The sequence below is a fragment of the Pterocles gutturalis genome, unplaced genomic scaffold (assembly GCF_000699245.1).
Source record: "Pterocles gutturalis isolate BGI_N339 unplaced genomic scaffold, ASM69924v1 scaffold25797, whole genome shotgun sequence".
NCBI lineage: Eukaryota > Metazoa > Chordata > Aves > Pterocliformes > Pteroclidae > Pterocles > Pterocles gutturalis.
In genome coordinates this window covers 16,018-37,128 of record NW_010110944.1, presented here as the reverse complement: position 1 = coordinate 37,128, position 21,111 = coordinate 16,018, and the positions used below count along the sequence as shown (strand labels likewise).

At 38.9% G+C, this 21,111-nt stretch overlaps 1 protein-coding gene across 1 annotated transcript in view; it reads right to left on the bottom strand.

The window, feature by feature from the left end:
• ACSBG1 (acyl-CoA synthetase bubblegum family member 1) overlaps window positions 1-21,111 on the bottom strand; it is a 33,002-nt gene continuing 11,891 nt past the window's right edge. Inside the window, exons 3-14 of the mRNA XM_010073598.1 lie at window positions 15,056-15,273; window positions 14,331-14,419; window positions 13,421-13,541; window positions 12,464-12,544; window positions 9,552-9,701; window positions 7,469-7,645; window positions 6,791-6,972; window positions 5,634-5,867; window positions 4,837-5,054; window positions 2,298-2,437; window positions 999-1,245; window positions 1-308 (exon numbers count right to left, since the gene is read on the bottom strand). Of these exons, the coding sequence (XP_010071900.1) occupies window positions 232-308; window positions 999-1,245; window positions 2,298-2,437; window positions 4,837-5,054; window positions 5,634-5,867; window positions 6,791-6,972; window positions 7,469-7,645; window positions 9,552-9,701; window positions 12,464-12,544; window positions 13,421-13,541; window positions 14,331-14,419; window positions 15,056-15,273 (1,934 nt within the window). The 3' untranslated portion in view covers window positions 1-231. The remainder of the gene's footprint in view (window positions 309-998; window positions 1,246-2,297; window positions 2,438-4,836; window positions 5,055-5,633; window positions 5,868-6,790; window positions 6,973-7,468; window positions 7,646-9,551; window positions 9,702-12,463; window positions 12,545-13,420; window positions 13,542-14,330; window positions 14,420-15,055; window positions 15,274-21,111) is intronic.

The window sequence follows — 21,111 nt, the reverse complement described above, 5'->3', positions numbered from 1 at the left end:
AGAGCATAAAGTAGAAACGATCAGAAAACAGACATGCTGTGTAAATGCTTCTGTAAAAAGAGGACAAACGATCAGGTGAGTATCAGGAACACCTAAATTGACACAGCAGCTTTCTAGTGATTCAGTTCCATAGACTACAAAACCAAAACCAGCACAAATCTTCATTAATGCTTTTGATTAGGAAATACTTTCTTTAGCTCACAGATCTTTCTTAATGTTTGGATGAACAACTTATTCTTTGTAGAAGGAGTCTATTTCATTTCTGTATTTCTCAAGCACGGTGAGCCGTTTTAACTTCATTGTTGGACCTTAAAAGAGAGAATTAGTCACAACAGCAGAAATACGAAAAAAAATTCCTACTCAGTTTGCGCTTTGGTTCCTAAGATTTTTCTATTAAAGAGCCTGTTTGGAAGAACTTCTCCCACTCTGTAAGTGTAGATACCTGCTAAAAGTGACAAGTGTGGTATGTAAGACTGCCTCCACGTGAGTACGAGGACTTCTTAAGAAGCTGCAGCTAAGAGAGGGATGACTGAGTACTACTACTCCTTGTCATTAAAAATAATTAAAAGGTTGATGTTTTTGAAGCTTTTAAACAATTCCCAGTTTATTCAAAGAGCCTAGTAACGTGCTTGGGGCTCTGTTGCAGGCTTTAATTGTCTTGCTTCTTTATTTTTTTTTTTTAAACAAGAAATTTTCAGTATTATTACTGGAAATTATTAATCCTGTAATGCACAAGGAATTAACCAGAAGTTATTGTTTAACTGCCTGAAGCAATCTGACATTTAACTATGGAGCTGTACTTGTAAGTGAGCACAGACGATACCTATGTACACAGCAAAAACTCCTATTTTTGTATTCAACACATGCTGCATAACATTTTTTTCCATTCCCTCTAGTGGTTGTACCCAGAATTTGGCATACAAAACTGTATTTGAGTACTCTTAGATCAGCAGCCTCTTTACTGTGTGTATACCTCAATATAAATCAGTAAATCTTACCTAGTTCTCCTCCAGAAATGGAAAAATCCCTTGGCAGGACTATCCATTTTTGAATACAATGAACCTTATTAGTAGCATTCATGTTGACTTTGTTTATTCCCTCCTGAATGGCCTGGTAGATCGCCTGGTCTCTTGTAGCTACGATCTCTGATACTTTAGTGGCTTTACTGCCAGTCTTCTGGCAGAAGTCTCTAGCTTGCTCAGTGAGAATGTCAGTAGGATCAGACGTATCTGGGTCCAGCACGCTCTAAAATATCAAATGAAGTGAATCATCAAATGCTTGCTCTTACAAGGCATCAACTGTTTCTCTGATCAGGTCGTCCCCAACCAGTAAGAATCAAGAAAGCTCAGCATCAACACCCAAACATTCTGTAAGCCTTAAAAAGCAGAAAATGCCTACAGAGGATTGTGCTTTTCTTTCCACTTGGTTACCAAATGCAAATATCTTCCAACCCAAAGCATTCTATGGTTTGATGATTTTTGGCTTATATGCAGATGACATGAACAGACTTAAAATGTGTCAATGAATTAAGCAATGAAGTCCATCTATAGTCCTTGAATTCCTACCATGTTTTCCAAATTACTCCACTGTTACATCATTGATTTGAATTACTGTGGTGTAATGTAAACAGCTTGAGATAGAAGCATTTCTTTGAAGTTAGACTAATTAAATTAGTATTTCTATTGTACCTGTAGATAAGGGAGTATCAGTCACAGAGGTAAACAACTTGAGAAAAAATCTAAAGGGTAGTTCACAATGTATGTACACAGAACATAAAGTGCAGATGTTTTAGAAAAAAGGATTTCAATTGAAGTATATACCACAGCAAAGCTATTAATTATTTTGTTCTACAGTCATCCTTCTTGTGTTATATGAAGAGAACAAATTGGAGATAAATGTTTCTGTTGGAAAGTCTGTTTCTGAGGAAAGTTTCTGATAGAAACTGGTTTTGCCCCAAGAGAAACATTTGTTGGCTTTGCTTGTGTCAGAATAAAAGCTGTTACTATGCTCCATTACAGACACTTCTCACTCTTTCAATAGTTCTTAATTAAAAATTTACATTTAAATAAAAATATTTATATGTATAGGATAAACAGCAGTAAACATGCAAATGTTTAGCAGATCATCTAACCATAAGAAGTTTAGACCATCAGGATTTGGTCTGTAGTTGCTATATGTTTTTTTTCCACTGACATCTTCCTATCTCATTTTGGGTCTTTTTACAAACAGTTAAAAATTCTTGTTTTGTTAGGTGCAGGAGTATAATTTCACAGAAATCAATATTAAAACTGGTGTACCTTTAGGGTCAGCAACATTGACAAAAACTTCTTTTTATCTCCAATCACCATAGCATTACTAATAATTGGAAGTTCTTTTTTAACAGCATCTTCAATTGGAACTGGAGGCACATTTTCACCTCCAGCTGTAATAATCAAATCTAGGCAAAAAAGAAAGGCTATTAGTTGAATTTAAATGAATTCCAAAGATCAAGTTCATGTCTGGATTGACCCACTTTTCTTATTCTGACATAAAGAACGAGAGATTTTTTTTCAAAGTATTCTCAAGGAACTGTTGCATAACCTGGAATTTTTCTTGGAGCAATTATCTCTTCCAGATTAGCATAAGATTCGCTCCCCATTTTACTGTTCCTCTCTCACCAAAAAGCAAGTTCATTGTTTTAACATTGTGATTAAAAACAATTATTAAAGCCACCAAGAGGGGTCAGACAAAAACAAGTTACTGGTATAGGAAGGCTTCACAGAAGCAACATGGAAAGAAGGGAGAGAGGAACATGAGGAAGAAGTCAAAACTCTGAGAGGAAGTTTGCAGTGGAAGCAGTGATTCCTGTCCTGCTTTTGATGAAAGGAATATAATGACAGAATGGAATCTTAATATTTTTAAGGTTTTTAAACAATGGTAGTGATACCTTATTCTACTGATAAAGGAATGTGCATTTTTATTTGGATGCATTCATTCCGAGGTATAATACAAATACTCATTGTAATTATTACAAATCTGAGTATTACCTAAGCAAATTCCAACTCTGCTTTCATCACACTGGTGACTTCTCACTGTCCTCAAACAATAGTCTGCAGCATTTCAAAACATGCTTCAACAAATAATGCAGACAAATGGTATACCAGTCCTTTGTGTAATCATGCAGCTGATTGTACGTATCAAGGACCAGGTTGGTACCCGACTCCCTGCCAGCAATAAACTTGAAGAATTTAGATGCAGACAAGGGAATACAGCCTTTCAGCATTCACAGGTTTGGGCCCTACTGCTCCATGAGAACTACAATGAGAAATAACTTCCAGTCTACACTGAACCTTCTGGTATGGAACAGGCATTGATCTTGTAACTAGAGAAGTTATTTCTCTCCCTAGTCAACACACTGCACACATTGGAGGAAGCACAAGTAGCAGTTACAGAATGAAAGACCCCCGTCAAACCACTGATACACACCAAAGTTAGTTGTGTATCCAAACCTGTAAGAGGGCTTTTTTTCCTTTCATTCCCCCCTCCTTTTGCCTTAGTCCTCTCTTTGTCTTAGATCCTCTCCCAGTCTCTCTGGCACTTAGTTTTTCATTGTCTGAGATGTCAGCTTTTTCCTAGCTGATCCAGACAACTGTAATAATTGTACCAACTTCTTCCACACCTCTACAAATACTCCCCCTGTACAGACTTCTCGAGCTACATCTTGATGATATGCAGCAGCTCATGGGTCCTAAAGCACATAAGGCCCACAGAACCAAAGGAAGAAGTCCTGTTTCAGTCACTAGAAGAAAAGCTTCTTTACTACCTTCTATTAGATTTGACCTTACTTGGACTTGGATTTAAAATTTTAATTAAACTGAATAGACAGTTGTTTTATGGCAGATGGTCTACCTATCCTTAATTTAAAGTCATTATTAGTTCACTAGTCAAGGAAGATGCAAGTGAAACAAATGTTACGACAGAATGAAACTAGGAGTTTCTAACTGCTAAGCTTAAAGGAAAATGAATCAGACAAGAAAGGAAGTTAAAATCAAGATCGCTGCACTTGCTGCAGGCTGTTAATAGCATCTACTTAAGTCCTGATTCCTAACAGGAATGCTATGTTACCCTATGACAAATTCACTCATCTGTGTTACCTCCCTAGTGATTCATCACATATTCTAAGATGACAGTTACTCAACTTTTAAATCTTCTTCAGCTACATCGACTGTGACCAATCTCACTCTCTGAGTATGTATCGTGAAAAAAAAAGAAGCTTCCCAGTAAGCAAGTGACCAGTCTTACTCACACGACACTTCAAGCTATGTACTGTAATAATAGCTAGGTTTATTCCTTTAGCTTTAACTTTCCCTTCTGCTCTCAAGCTTCAGCACTAGTCTCTGCAACCACACCACCTAAGGCATCAGAGGAACCTCTCTCTGAACTACAGCAACAACTTGCATATAACAGAGGGTTGTTTCTCTTTACTGTCTAAACATTCTAATGTGCAATTGAGACAATTTAGCAAGATTCAAAGGGAGACTGGACAGCTTAATGGATCATTAGAATCAAAGAAGACCCATTAAACCTGTGTTATTATATTACTAATTGTAATTAATACTGAATACAGGTCTGGGAGATAAAAAGCCTCATTGTAGGAATAGAGTCATCTCCACCTCTTACAGAGTAGAGAGAAACCTTCCTGAACAGGGCACACCATTGTTTCCTCATAGGAAAGTTTATTTTACCTTCCTATTAGGTCAATGCTGCTGGCATTAGAGGAAAGAACCTTAATTAGATGGGCCACATCTGACAGGTGACTGAACAGTGCTGAACATGGAACAAGATTTTGCTTCTTACCTTTAATTCTTCCAGTGACATAGAGAAAGCCATCCTTGTCTACTTTTCCCAAGTCTCCAGAATGCAGCCACCCATCCTCATCAAAGGCTTCTTTTGTTTTGTCTTCCATATTTAAATAACCCATGAAAACAGTCCTTCCCCAGAAGCAGATTTCTCCATTGCCTTCTGTATCTTTGTCCACCAATTTCACTCTGCAGCCCGGTGCTGGTTTACCACAGCTATCAGAGAAGAGCCAAAAAAAACACAAGGAGCACAGAAATAGTAAATATAATACTGATAACACATCTAACACGCCAAATCCCTGAACCTATCAAAGTATTAGTGACTGTAAATAACACCCTGCTATAACTGTTCAAAACCCATGACATATGAATTCACTAAGCAGACATGTTAACAGTTTCGAAGCACTTTTCAGCTGCCTATCTTGCCCTGTGCTTCCTGCAATTTTTTTCCTCTCTGTATCTTCAGGCGTAAAAACACTTTTGTATTTGAGGTTTTGCATTTCAAAGTTATCCTACCATGGGCCAGGACTATGATACATGTCAAGACTGAGTAACCGTGCTGTGCATATAATGCTGTGGATCACTTTCAGTGCTCTTGGCATGGCATGCTATGGAGGCAACGTGTTCAGCTTCTGACCTGGAAGTTATTTTGCCTCCCAAAGTCACAAGAGAGTGGCAATGCATTCAGAAGAAATACAATAAATGATAATATCTTTGCTGAACTGAGTAAATACTCTTCTCATAGATATAATGAACCATACCCTACTAAAAAAAATTTTTAAAAGGTGAAATTACCTGTGCTGCCTGTAAATGTAGGGGCCAGATAGGCAATGTGGGCCTGTGGTCTCGCTCATCCCATAGGCTTCATACAGGGTGATGTTCAGACCCAAGAAGAAATACAGCGTTTCTCTATTGAGAGGAGCAGCACCACAAAAGTTCTTCTGACAGCAAGAAAAACCCAGTGCATTGCGTATTTTTGCAAGGACTAAGTAGTCTGCTAACCTTGTCCAGAACTGCTTTAAATCACTGCTGAGCACAAAGCACACGAGAGAAGGAGATAGTAAATCAGAGCAACCTATGGAATTTTCAAAACACAAATCAGACACAAATTTTGTTTAGAGATATATTTGCCATTGGTTTGGGTGTTGACAGAAGTTACATCTGTAAGAACAGGTTACAGATTTCTCCTTTTTTTGATTTATTCAGTGTCTTTCATTGCTAGTGAACTCCAACTCTTGAGGTGTCTGAATATTTCAAATATATAAAGAATCTTTAAAAACATACTGCATAAGCCTAAGCTCTTGTATTCCTGATTCTTCATCAGTTAAATGTGCCTCTGAGAATCTATACCTCTAAAATGTAAAATTTGCAGGACCTCTCCGAAAAGCTTCACGATCCACCAAGCAAAGCAGTATCACTGCACGATCTTTTGGAATACAATTTTCCGTAAGCAATTTCACACTTCATTGTGTCACACTTTAAAGAACTTTGTAACAGGAAAGAATTGTGAATTAAGTTAATATTCGAATTAACAGCATTCTTTATCAGGGCAATCTGACAGAGAAAAACACCAATAGTATTCAGAACAGAGATAAATGTATTTAGAGCTCAGAGAATTTGCACGAGGTGTCCCTAAGTTTCTGTGTGTGGAGATGAGATATTCTTACACGGTGCATACCCCAAATTATCATGAGCCAGTCTGCCTGGGCTGTCCCCAGAATTTCCCACCTCTCATATACCTCCTCCAAATTCATACTCTTCCCTCACACCAGTAACTAGCACTTGCACAGTCACATGGTGCACTGCATCAGGGAACTCTCCAAGCTGAAAACTAACAGGTTCAATTCACGGAAGACAGAGTTGGGGGATGTGTCTCACTGATGCTTCATTGTTTATTACAAGCAGATAGCTACTTTCAGGTCAATGGAAACCTCACTCATTGTAATACGTACCTGCCTGAGCTGTTCAGGTTTCTCTCTAAGCTAAGTGACATAGCCCATGACAGGACTTTCCTCTTCAGAAATCCTGACTGAGCAGAAGCATCCTTTAATTTCTCCATAATTTTCTCCCATACTCGGGGAACTCCCATGTGAGATGTTGGCTGCACTTCTTTTAGTGTGTTGATCAAGCTGCCCTGTTAAAACCATTAAATCATTTCAAAATATCGCAAAAGGTCCACGGCAGTGATAGAGAGGTTTGGTGATGCAGTCTGCATCTTGCAAAACTAATACATAGAACATCACTAAACGTGTAGGATTTTTTTTTCCTCCTTCAGTCAGACATATGCACAAACACGTGCCAATTCTGACACATCAGGGGAGGTATGTATACAAGAAGGAAATGCACTGGGGTTTTAGTTCCTTCTGCCTCCCTTTCCTCCAAAAATCGCTGATACTTCTTGCTTTAGATGCATACTCTTCTGCCTTAACAGAAGCCTATGGATCTGGATTATAACTGGACTCTAGAGCACTGGATCACAAACCTAATGGATTTTATTTTTCCATAATTCTTACAATAATGGAATGTCAATCTTCATCTTCTGCACAGCTTTTAAGATCATATTCTCTCCTTGGGATGTTTTCTGAGAGGAAGAAGTGCAAGCTTAACTAGGTGCAATACAAGACAGATACCTTCAGAGCATCTGGCTCAGCAAAGTAAACTTGCTCTCCCCATTTGATTCCAGTCCACAGGTCGTATATCTGCGCAGCTATGTGGCTGAGTGGGAGATAACTGACTATAGACTCCTGTTGGACCTCTGCAGGTTGCATATCTCCTGCTCTGCTGCAATGTGCTGATGTCCAAGTTATCTGTTTAAATAAACAATAAGACATTAGGTATAGTCAAGTTTTTTTTCTTTTTTCCTTTTAACACAAACTAAGGATCCTCAAGCTATGCTAAATTTAACTTCGAAGACATTGCAATCTTTGACAAACACCAGACTGTCAGTTCCCTAGGGGACATTTGGTCAAAAGCAAGATGAACTTAGCAACAACGGAGACTTGCAGATAGACTGCAGTTGCTTCTCCTTTCTCCTGCCTGACTGGGCTCTGAATACTACCAACTCCCCACCTCCTAGTGACACACTGAGCAGGGCAGCCGCGGGCTGGATGGACAGGGAGTAAACTGATCTGCCCCTTCTTTGGCACCTCTCCTACTGTGCACACTTCCTATCAAGCTGGCACTTTTCACCAGCACAATGTCTATACGTTTACCTGAAAAAGAACAATAAATACTCCGTGATGAGTGAGCTCAAAGGACAGTTTAGTATCAGCTACAAGCTCACTGTCTTGTATTGATCATCACCTGGCTAAGCACTAACAAGGGAGAGAGCCGCTGCATTCTGCTCCTCTGGAAGCCCCTGGGATATTCACCACGGTGCTTCACAAGTGATACGCACACGCGCACACATACACGCACACACACATATACATATATATCCCCATGAGCGGTACTGTGTAAGTGAATATTTTTGAAGATGTGCTGCTTGAATTCTTGTGAAACTGTATGATGTTTCCCCCGCTTCTTACCAATTTGCACTTTATCTCCGAAGATGCAATTCAGTGATGCTAAATATGCATATCTTCATTATCAGAATATAGCATATGGAAGACCCACAAATATATGCGATGGTATGAGGGTAGAGGTAAAAAAAAGAATCTATGTCCACAGCAAAAAAACCTCCAAAAACAAAACAAAAAAAAACAACCAAAAAACCACAACACAAATCCAAACCAAAACAACCAACCAAACAAAAAAAAAGAAACAGCTCTTTCTCAGAGGAGTCCGTAATCTAAAATGGGTAGGGCAGGACACAGAAATGAGATTACTGAAAATGGCAGTGAAGAGATACAAATTACATGCAATACCTTTTATCACAGGATGTTCCTGCCAACTCCTTTTCTTCGTAATAAATTAGAAGGTATGAGTGTATGTTTGGTCTAAGGAAACACAGATTCTCAAGAGAGGTTTTTAAGAAGCAGCAGAGTGCTGTCAGGCCAGGCCACTCCAAGTTTAGATGGCAGCACTGGACGAGTGGCTACAGGAGACTTACACAGTAGGCAGAACGGGATGTCTTTGAGATGTGGTTATATTAATTGCTTATCTTCCAAGCCCCACAGCACGCAGGCACACTCACAGCAGACCTGTGTGGGTGCATGTATGACTGACTCAGCATTGGTTTTGCATATGGACAGTGGCAAACATCTTTTGACTAAAGAAGGCGCAGCACAGTTACAGACAAGGCATGTTTTCCACTGCTTGTCAACATAAAAATAGCCTGTGATCTGCAGCCAGGAATAGTTTGGCAGCCATAACATGGAAATGACACCAGACTCCTTTGAAATGGAAGAGCACAGGATCTGCAACGTCAGATCACTCTTTTTGTCTATCAAGTCCACTGTGCTCTGCTTCCAGATACTACTGTACTGATCCTCTACATTTGGGTGAATTGTTCCTCACAGTGTCCATGTCTGCAATAACAAACTGTTGAACCTTGTGAAGTGCTAGTTTGAAATGAATTTCATTCTTTACCATGCTTATACTTTACCAGAAACAGACAACAGCATTTTGAATACTGCTTTGTAGTACACCAGCTATGTTGCAAAAGCAAAAGGATTTCAAGGCTCTAGTACGTACCAGTCATTTCAGAACACAGCAATACATAACCTCATACTTTGCTATTTTTATACTAAAGGAAAACCCTGAAGTACATACATTGTCATGACTCAGCATGGCTCCTTTTGGCTTCCCAGTTGTTCCGGATGTGTATACTAGTACACAGCACTGATTTGGCTTTTGGGAATTAATAATATCATCCAAAGTAGTATCAGATACGTCATCTCCCAACTCCAAAAACTCTTCCATCTAGAACATGTAACAGAAAATCCAGGATATCAAATGGCTTCTTACAAGTGGGAAAGATACAGTATCTTATCAGGCTCAAAAATGGCAGAAAACTCCAGTGCCTTGCTCTGAACGTGTTCCAAGGCAAGTATCCCCAAGGTCTTGCCTATGTAAGAAAGATAAGAACAGTGTAGAGCTTTATGTGCAAATTGCAAACAGACTATCTAACATTGTGCTGCCATGAATCTTTTCAGTGTCTAAGAAGGGAATGGTAATACTATTTCTCCTCCATGATGGAGGACTATGGACTTTCACTACTCAACGCTCTATCACTTGTCCATAGTCCATAAATTCTGTTACTTGGTCACACTACTAGAATTAATTGAGTCCTATTTAAAGGAATCTGGATGTACCACTTTTAAGCAAGAGTACACTTGTAACATTGCATCTACAATTCCTTGTCCTCTATACAAATATAAATGTAAAGCAATTGGATGAAAGCTTTTGTGTAAAAGCATCATCATTTAGCTGTCTAAATATTTGCCCGAATTATCTGTTATTTTACAGCAAACAGAGCATATGATGCTCACCACAACTTCCATTCAAATTTGGCTCAATCTAGAATGAGCTAAACCCTTTATGATGCTGGACTTTTGTACAGGACAAATTGCCCCAGAAGAATGCTGAACCTGATCCTCCGTGTCATATATTGGTTGCTCCCAGATACTTTGATTGTATGCACCTGATATGCTGCTAAGTGATTCCAATACTATCCGAAAACTTTGATTTTTTTGAAGTCAATAACCAAACTGTCAGTTTCCCACTGGAAGCAGTGATTCATACCGTGCTACAGAATTGTGTTATTCAAATGCAAGATGCAGCACCTCCATTCTTCGATGATTTCTTGGAGCTGTATCGAGGAGCACACAGCAGTAAAGGGGATGATGTAAAAGACAAGAGAGGTAAAGGAGAGCCTGTGCTTGAGGGAGTGTTTCTTGTTCCCTTCAGATCGCTGCCACTGCCAGTGTGCTATTAAGGTTACAACAGTTAGCCCCTGTGGCACCTAGACTTCCTTTTCTTGGGCAGCAAGGCTGTTCTAAGGATTCTCCTAATTACCAATCATCGGTTTTGTACTTTCTCCCAACAAACAATGCACAGCTCTGTAGCCACTAGAGGATTTGTCACACCCTATCCCTTCCCACAGAATGTGGCTGCATCAATTTCACTAGCTCCTGGAAAGTCTGGAGCCGTCAAGGATGTAATTTTTTTTTCTATGTGACTTAGTGGTTGCTGTTGTTTCCCTGACCTTACCGTCTTCTCATACTAGAATGCGTTAATCACTGTCAATCTGTTGCCTAGGCTTTGTTTACTGAACAGCACCTGCAACAAACAGCGTTCCCATTCCACAGAGCGTGAAGGGTACAAACGGTCACGTACACTACTGACTTTACATTTGCCTTCTGGAAACGTGCACTGACCAGAACTGCAGCAATTGCTCATTACATGTTATCTGTCAACTTGCAACACAAATCCCTTTTATCAAATGCCACATGGTTCGGGTGGTTTGCTTTACATCAGCCCTAATAAGCAATCATGCCTGCTGTTGGCAATTTGATCTCCAATTTTTCCTCTGGACGACATAAACTATGGCAACTGGGAGACACTCTCACAGCCACCCTTCCCCATTGAGAAAATATGTCCAACACGACACCTGAACAGGGGCGTTTTCAAATATATCAGTTCTTGGGTATTTAGGTTTCAGCAACTGAATATTGTTTCAGAATTAACTGCTAGTACCTGTTCTTTTTACTATAGTAAGATTATCTTTGGTTTTTCTTTTTTATTGTGCTGAGATGCAAGGCATGCTCTATACCACTATGTACAGTTTTGTAACAGTAACTATTTACTATTCTTTCGCTACTCAACATAGCAAAAGAAGATAGGATTAAAACAAGTGTGGATTTTTTTCTTGTGTACTTAGTAACCCTTTAGATCATCGAAATTACAAATATTTCAAAATATTTCTACACTGTTCACTCTTCATTAATATATTTTTCCACAGTTGAAGATTTTCAGCCTAGAATCTGATAATCTGTAGTCCACTCAAAATGCTGATTTTTGTATTCTTATTACTTAACTATTTTCAAAATACATTGGAACAACATACTTACAAAAATCTGTTCTGCTTAGAGTCCTCATATTTCTTATATTAAAGGTTGGACTTAACACTCAGAAATTTCCAATCCTGGCGTTGTCTCTTTTTTCTGCTTTATTTTTACTATATCATACTAAGACATTACATTTACTAAGAAAATGCGTTCTTCTGTTATTTCTCTTCACTTGTTGCCTATCACCAGAAATATTTGGTGCAAACAAAATGCAACTATCATCTGTAAAAGTAAAAGCATTTTCATGTTCTTGGATCCAGCATAACAAATCCCAATTCAGTTTTCACTGATACCAGTAAATAACTTGTGTTTTCCTGGCTTCTTATTTGTCTGGATTAACAAAACACCTATAGGCTTCAGGTGGGAACGCGTACTCTCAAATGGTTAAAAATACAAGATAAACAGTCCAGCAAGATAACTCTAATTTTAAATGTCAAATATCAGACATGAAGTTACAGGTAAATTAAACAGAAAAAGCTGATGAAGCTGTTGAATGTGTTTGCTGGAACACAGCAATATGTTCTAAATAGTAGACACTTCACAGATTGAACATAATAGAAATTAATCAAGTAAATAATATCCATGAATTACAAAGCTGTTCTAGCATTCACATACCGTATACAAATTTGGATGTTTCTCTGGAATGGAGTCCTTATATAGCACAACAGCTTTCAAGTCTGGCAAGCGATTCCAGATCTGTTAGATTTTTTTAAAAGAAATTATTTATTATTCACATCTTGTATGGTTTTTTTTCCACTAAAATACTGCCAAAACTGTAACAGCTTGACAGTCACAAGAAACCTGTTTCTTTCCATCCTCAAACTTTCTCCCCTAAACTCACAACCAACCAGCTCAACAAGGAAGGGACAGGAGTGGAAGGAGGGAAAAAAAGGAGATGGTACAGAGTCTGCTCTAGAAAATCTGTTTTCAGTCAAAAGTTTTTTTGGTTTGTTTGTTTTTTTTTTTAAAAAAAAAACATCAAAAATGGCTCCTCAGCATCCTTTCTCATAATGGACCAAAGGGCACATCAAGGAACAGTCTAGGTCAAGCTAGAAGCTGATTCTAGCTGCTGTGGTTACCAACAAAGACAGAAGTCCCTCAGCAAAAACTGTTGTTAAACTGATAAACAAAAGTTCTATCTTCTTAAAGAAAGAAGAGGAGATTCTGAACACTAACATCCTTAATATTTAAATGGAAAGCCTTTACAAACTTGCATTATCCTAGTCTCTTCCATGCATGGTCTGTGCTTTTCCAAACAGAATCAGGTGGTGACATTATAAACATGGGATCAAAATGTGGGTTTTTTTTCCCCAGGCAGGTTTGCAGTGAACCAGCCAGTGAGCTCTCTGCTGGAGAGAATCAGAACTGCTTGGGGATGAGCCACAGACACCACAGAGAACAGAGCTGCAAGCTATCCAATAGCTCAAATACCAGGTACCAGATTTCCAAACAAGAACACAGAACATGAAAGGTTCTGTGATACCGATAGCGAATATAGTGTATATATAAATATATATAGCACCAAGAAATGGGAAAAATAGGATTTTAAGTAACCATTCAGCCATCTTGTACCTGCATTATCTTATCCAATTGTTTCTGATTTTCCACAACCATGATATTGGTTTTGCTGTCATAAGCAATGTAGTGGCAGGCCTCTGGAGAACTGGTTGTATATATTCCTGTGACAATTCCTCTGCATCAAGAATGTACATATATTTATATAGATACACATATACATGCACTTAGTATCAAAAAAAGAGAAAAATAACCAAAGATCAGATGAAAGCTGAAAGAGGATGAAGATGTGTAAGTAAGCAGCAACACAGCTGTCATGTTTGTTTCAAGTATTCAGATACACATTAATATCTCACATATACACACACTGCAAAAATTTATCTCTAAACTCTCTTCAGCAGAAGATGCCAATAGGCTAGGATTCAGCATGTTAACCCACTTGAGGCTACATGAGAGTTAGCTCAGGAAGCAGAAAAAACCCACTTATGTCACCTTTCTGTTCAAGCTGCACACAGACACTAACTTGAATTTCACTGGCACACAAACAGCTTTGGAGGTAAAATCCAAATTGTATAAACAGGTATCAGGACAGAAGGATTGAGGCTAGTTAGTATTTATCTGTCACTTCATCTATGCGAACGTATCCTGCTGTAGACAAATATCATTAACATAAAACTGGGAGTCTCATCTGTTTCCCGTATCTTCCAGTAATAAGATACTGTACAATAGCTTCTGTGTGGCTCTCACAGTTAAGCCCATAGCAAACAGGATTAATTTATGAGTGTCTGGACTGTTTCGGACATACTGAAAGCCGTGAGACTCTAGCAGGGCGCTGAACATGCTGAACAGCTGAGGTGCAGCACAACTTCCAAGATACAGCACCAAATACCGATTTGCTACATTTCTAGAACTAGCAAAACAGAAATCCTCAAATCCCCCACCAAAAACCAAATAAAAAAAATCTTACCCAGCAAAAACAGCTCCAACAGCTGAGATGAACCATTCTGGAGAATTAAATCCAAGGATTGCTACACTGTGGAATCGTTCAAGCCCAAGCTTAAAAATAATAAGCATAAGGTTATATAATACACACATGCTGGAGAGAAACATATAGCATGAAACCTTCATACAAATACAAACAATGGAAAGTTTTGATTTATTTCTTATTTCAGTATTGACATCTCTACGTTGATATCCATAGGAAAACTAGTATTTATCAGCAATTAACATGATCTAAACTTTCCACTAGCTCTCCTGTCCAGAGAGGACTAAAAACCAGAACTTTTCAATACGAACAGAAGCATAATGAATACTAATCTTATCCTATGTTTAGAATGTTTTAAAATTTGTCTTGATCTTCTCAGACTCATAACACTGCTGCTTTCACCTGTTTTTCCTTTATTTTTTTTTAATCTTACAGCCTTATGCTGGGCTTTGTACCCATGCTCAAGTGAGACAATGGAACACAGCAGCTCTTCACCTGCAATCAAATTCCCTTGACAGCAATGTTAACTCTTTGTTCAAAACCAATTTTCATCATTATTATTTCAACAAAGAATATGACCGCTGATTCTTCAGTTAATGGGAAAAACCTCTTATATTGGGTTTTTGCGATTGGGTTTTTTTTGTTTTGGTTTGGCTTTAGGAGACACAATGGGATCAAAAGGAATTGGTTTTATTTCCTGTACCTACCTTCAAGAAGCTCTTGGCTGCTTTCCTGGAAAGGCAATAATACTCTGAAAAAGTTATCTTCTCCCACTTTCCATTCCTTTTGCTGGCCAAAGCATTAAGGGATCCGTATTTTTCCAGGCTCTCCTTGAACATCTGATGAACTGTTGTGGGAGTCTGTGGACATGAGTTATCTATTCTCAGCCTGACTCTGCCATCAGCAAAGGAAGTCCACAGAGACTCTGGAAAGGAAAACATGATCATCAAGGGATTCTCATTGAAAAATACCATGTGACTGTGTACCAAAAGACAAGATGATTGAACAAAGACTGCAGGATAAACGTAACTCTGGCACTTCCCACCTTTTCAGAGAAGGGCTTTCCAATTTTGCAACTATCAAAAATTCCACGTACAAACAGAAATCTTTATTTCCTACACTTTGTTCTGCATCCTGAATAAAAGTACCACCATACAAAATTATGCTGATCTTCTGTGTGTTACAGGCACATCACCAGTTCCAGAAAACTCATTTTGCTGTTGCCCAGTCCTGCACAACCCACTATCACTCAAGATAATGGAGTAGCAGGTGAATCAGAAACCTACAGAGATCCAAAACCTGTTGGGCATCCAAGCTCCTTTTGCTTGTCATAGCTCTTTCCTCCCTCCTTCCTGCCCAGTTTTTCTGTTTCATCCTGCCCCTGTTCCCCACTACCCACAGTCTCTTTCCTTGGGCATCTACCCTGTGTTCTAGTACGTATATCCACTCCACTCACTCCTGTTTTGCCCTATTTCCACATCATCTTTCACCTTCTGCTCTTGCCTTCCTCACCCTGTCTTTCTGCCACCCACGGTTTTTCCCCTGTATTTTTCCTCCCCTTCCTTGTCAGGACACAGACACAGAACACCAACCAATGTCACTTGGCTCTCACCACTGGTGCCAAGGACTGGGGCAGTCCCTGGCAGTCACAGGAAATTACTGTCTCAACAATTCTACTTGGCTCTTGCAAACCCAGCAACAAGCAGGCTGAGTACAAATGTGTTCTTTAGAGAATCTAGGGGTTAGTAAGCTGGCAAAATTTACGTGAATTCTCACAAGGAAGACAAAAAGTGACTCACAACTCCCCTACAAACAGTTAGTTCCCATACTTCTGAACAAAATAGTGCGAGAACATTTTAAGGACAACATTTTTTTCCCTTAGATTTACTTTCATAAATAGAAGAACTACCTTCAGCGCAAACATAAAAAAACCCAACACATTCTACAGAGAGCTGGTAGAAAATTTCAGACCAAAGAGCTTAGGTTTATCAGAATTAAGAGTAACAGAAAATACGATTTTTGAAGTTTCTGATACAAGTTAATAAGCACGACTGTCTCTTACTTACAGAAAGCAAAAACTGGAAATAACGCTCAGCCAGTATGTACACTGCTTCCTGGTACCTCAGTGGCTAAAAAAAAGCAGTTCTGAAGTGTTCAAAAGCACAACATGCTTCACATCCCTCTGAAATGCTATTCCTCTACTTGCTTTGGAAACTACCTCTCTGAGCATTTCTGGCAATATATGAACACATCAACGATAGCTAGAGCCACACGAGCACTTCAGAACACACTTGCAGCCTCCCTCGAGTCAGGCTTGCAATCTGCACAGACAACCAGAGGCACAGCAAGCTATTGTAAGCTCACAAATGTACATGACCCTCCCCACCCCCCCCAAAAAAAAATAAAAACAAGCAACCTTCTCTTGCAGCAAGAAAATTCTCATTACTGAGCTGTGGAGAAAAGCTCATTCACAATCAGCTGATAAAGTACAACCACTAAACTGAAAAATACCAAAGCCAGTCTGATTTGCTGCCAGTATTCTGTGAAACTATTTCTGAAGATTTCACTGCCCTACACTATACCCTAGCACATGCAGAGCACTTTGGAGAGGGGAGAAAAAAAAAAAAAAAAAAAGAGAAAAAAAAAAACCCAAAACCACAAAAAAAAACCAACACCAAAAAACAAAACCAAAATACTCTTTTCTACTCCCTCCCAGGTAAGGTGATAAAAACCCTGGTGCAGAAAGGGAACTGAGCAGCCAAAGCTGAGATGTGTGTCAAGCCAGGATTAATGTTCCTGACTCACAGTCCTGCGTTTGTTCTCTTGACCATCCTGACAAATAGAAAGTAATAATGACAGCAATAAATACAAATAAAGCTGCTTGGTCTCCATGTGTCTTCATTTTCTCATGTGTAAATTGCATATAATTATCTTCAAAACATAGGTGTGGAGCCTTGCTTAGGTCAGTGGAGGAAGGGCTTCATAAATCCAGACAGTTTAGAAAACAAATCAACAAATATTTTAGGAGTTGAGAAGGCAAAGTAGGTGTTTCTGCACCTAATCCCAATCTTGGCATGAAAAGGGAGATAAAACCGTCAGAGACAGAAACTAATGTTAATCCAAATGCTTATTTTCTGCAGTGACACACCAAAGCCCAGATAAAAAACTCTATATGATGTTCTGGCTTCTAAACCAACAAAGATGGAAGGGATTGCAGGTGTGGTTGGGCACAGGCTGGTGACTGCTCCACTAAAAACAAAAGCATACCATACAGAGCTAAAATAAAACATTCCAGTCTATGTATTATAAAAATGCTCTTGAACAAGAATATTGCTTTTCAAGGGAACTGAAAATACTGGCAACAGTCCTGCAACATTACACAATTGGCATTAATTACTACCTTTTAACTGCAGACATACAGTAGATAGAGGAACAGTTTTCACAGAGAAAAGTGAAAATCAACCAAATCATTGCAATACCTATACACAGAAACCAAAAATGCACTTTGAAACTGGGTCTCCTTTTGCTTTTCCTCATGCAATTTTTTTTCTGGTGTCAAAAATGCATCTTTGCTTCATACCAAAGACTAAGAAAAGAATCCATTACAGAGAGACTCAGTGAATCACTGTAATAATACACAATATATATTGCAAAGGAATATAAACTTGAACACCCACATATTTGCAGGTAGAGTTTAAATATGAAAAAAAAGATTTTATATCTAGATAATAAGCCAAGAAAGTCTAAAGATCTAATGAGTCTGTCCCATCGAATTTGTAAAAACAGCAGAACGTGCACAATATATTCTGCTCTGAGTTTGCAGGAAGACTTGAAGATTTTATTCAGGTAGCTAGTCTTGACTTCCGCTCTTCGAGCCTCTTCAAGTGTTTTTTTCCCCCCCATGTCATTCTTGTCCAAGGCCAAATTCCATGATGGGACTAAACTTCCCACGACACTGTCTTTGCTGCTGAAGGAAGAGACAGGTCAGAGCAGTCTCATACACATACTGTATAACAGGATGGCTGTATTGCAATTTGTCTTAGGAATTACTCTGCGGACATCTGATCTAAATATTTTTGATTTTAGGTGTGCAGTTTTTCCAGTAAAGTGTAAATCTTCTAGAAGAAACCTTACAGGATAAAAAAAATAGTTTAAAACTTTGTTTAAAACTTTGCTCGAAAGTTTTCAACTGATCTTTTACAATACAATTCTAGACTTGTGAACCATTTACACGTGAATACTGATTTATAAAAATACATTTGTTATTCAAATATTTTCTACCAACTTTGAAATAATATACAACATAAAAATATAAAAATTATAGTGTGCTTATCAGCCAGTTTTTAATCCCTTCCACCATGTATGACTGAACAGTTCTGACATGGCACAGGCTGTATCTCCCAGCCTAAATACTAAAAATTATTTTAAACAAATGAACAAATAGCAAGTTTGTATATTTTTTTCACATGACTGATCAGCCTGTCTGAAACTGCTGGAGTTCTGGGATGTATGAAGGAGATTACGTACTAGGAAAAAAAAGAAATATGCCGATCCTAAGGTCTAAAGCTAACATATGAATGAAACCTTCTCTCTGTTCAGTACCTGACCTGCAAGCATTCTGGTGACTGCAGAATGGATTTGAGAATGTAAATGAATTCACATGTTTATGGAAGATCAACTTAGAGCCACATAAAATGCAAAAGAACCAAGTTCACCTTTCAGACAGGCAAACAGACAGGTTGATTGTGGAATAGCCCTGCTGCATGTCCTGAGTAACTCCAGGTGACATTCCATGGATGTGCCCGGAGAAGCAGGAACTAAAACAATAACTTCTGCTTGAAACTTATTCAAATTTAACTCACAAAACAGTATCTTGAGTATATGCCAGTTCCCGCAAAACATCATTCTGCTTTAATAATGACGAGAGAAGGTATTCAGTTCTTTGCTGGAGGCGTTTCTGATGGACAGTCATCATCCCAGATTCCACAGCTATGATGCCATCACATTCTGCTTACAATAGAGATATTTCATTCCTCCTCTCACCCATTATTTTTTCATTTTCTTCAAGATGTCTGTGGCCCTGAAAGCTTAACTTCTTTTTAGTGAAAGCTGGAGCTGAGTGCACAAAGGCTGGAGTCTGAGAGCTTGGCATCTGTGTCAGACTTCCCTTGTGCAAATGAACAGATTAACCAGAAGTACAGAACTTCTGAATTTCAAGTGAAACTGAAAGTATCAGCCAGAATACGTACATAATTATTCTTAAAAAAAAACAAAAACCAAACACAAAAAAACCCCCAACCCCAAAAAAACAAACCAAAAACCAGCTTCCTGTTGCTTGCCTTGCCACAGTTGGGGAATGTTGCACATTTTCTGCTATATGATCAATTTTCCACAATAAATATGTAACTTTAATCTCTCAAACAGAAAAGACTGAATAAATAGCTGAAATATTTTTAAATTAGCCAAAACACACACAAATATTTCAGTTCATGGAGGAAAAGAGAAAATTTATGAATTGCAATAAAATGTACTGCTCTTCACATCAGTAAACTACTACCAGTGTGGATCAGAGAAATAAGATAACCTCTAAAGAACGCCTTGACAAGCTGACGTGGAGGGAGTGGTACAAAAGTACAATTAAGCTTCATAACAGAACTGATGCTTCTAAAACTGATTACGATGCACCAAAATGGAAGCGTGTGGAGGGTGTAATCAGGAGGAAACATCAGTGCAGAGACACTACATAGGCATGCAGGAATGGAAAGTCAGAACTCAGTTGAAACTGAAATTGTTAAGTGATGTGAAGAGCCACAAGAAGGGCTTCTACAGGTACACTGACAGCCAAAAGAAGAACCAGTGATATCAGAGACAACTAACGGACGCAGCACACAAAAAGGACTAGTGTACTCTGTGCTTTCCTCACCTTGGTCTTTATTGGCACCATCAGGCTTCCTGGGTTTCTGTGCCTACGGACAGGTGAGTTGTTTTACCTACAACAGCAGAAGATGATCAAAGTAGGGACCAGTTATGCAAACTGGACACATACAAAAATGTTGAAGGCTCCAGAGGAGATGCTTGAGAGTGTACATTGAGAGACCAGGCCACAGTCACCTCAAGGCTGCTCTCTGTCATCTCTGAAAAAAACATGGCAGTCTGGTAAGGTCCCCAATGACAATAACTAAAGTTTAGCCAGACCCACCTCACTCCAGGGGAAGGTGATAGAATAAACTCTCCTATAACTCATTTTGAGCAATATAATGGTGATCGAGTCCAGTCAGAATGGACATACTTGGTTTGGCCTTGGTAAATCCAACACAACTGTCTTCCATGATGAGATCACTGGCTCTGAGATGGGGAGAGCAGTGGCATGTTGCTTACTTTACCTTTAGCAAGGTCTCCCCCAGCATCCTTGGAAGGTTTGGACTGAAAGGAGTTGGAGTAACAGGTGGATAAAAAAAACTGTCAGGATAATTAGTCTTTGAGAACAGTGGTCAACATTTCTAAGCCTCGGTAGCAGTCAATTACAAGTGACATCATTCTTCAGGGGTTAGTTCTGAGAATTATACTGTTTAATGAACTGCATTGTTGTCATCAACAATAGAATGCACCCTCACCAGCTTCAAAGATGAGACCAAACTTGGGGAATTGGCCAACATGCCAAAAGGCAGGGCTGCCATTCAGATGGACCTGGTCAAAGTGGAGGAATGGGCTGATGTAAACCTCACAGCTGGGCAAGGGTGAATGGTCAGTCTTGAATGTGGTG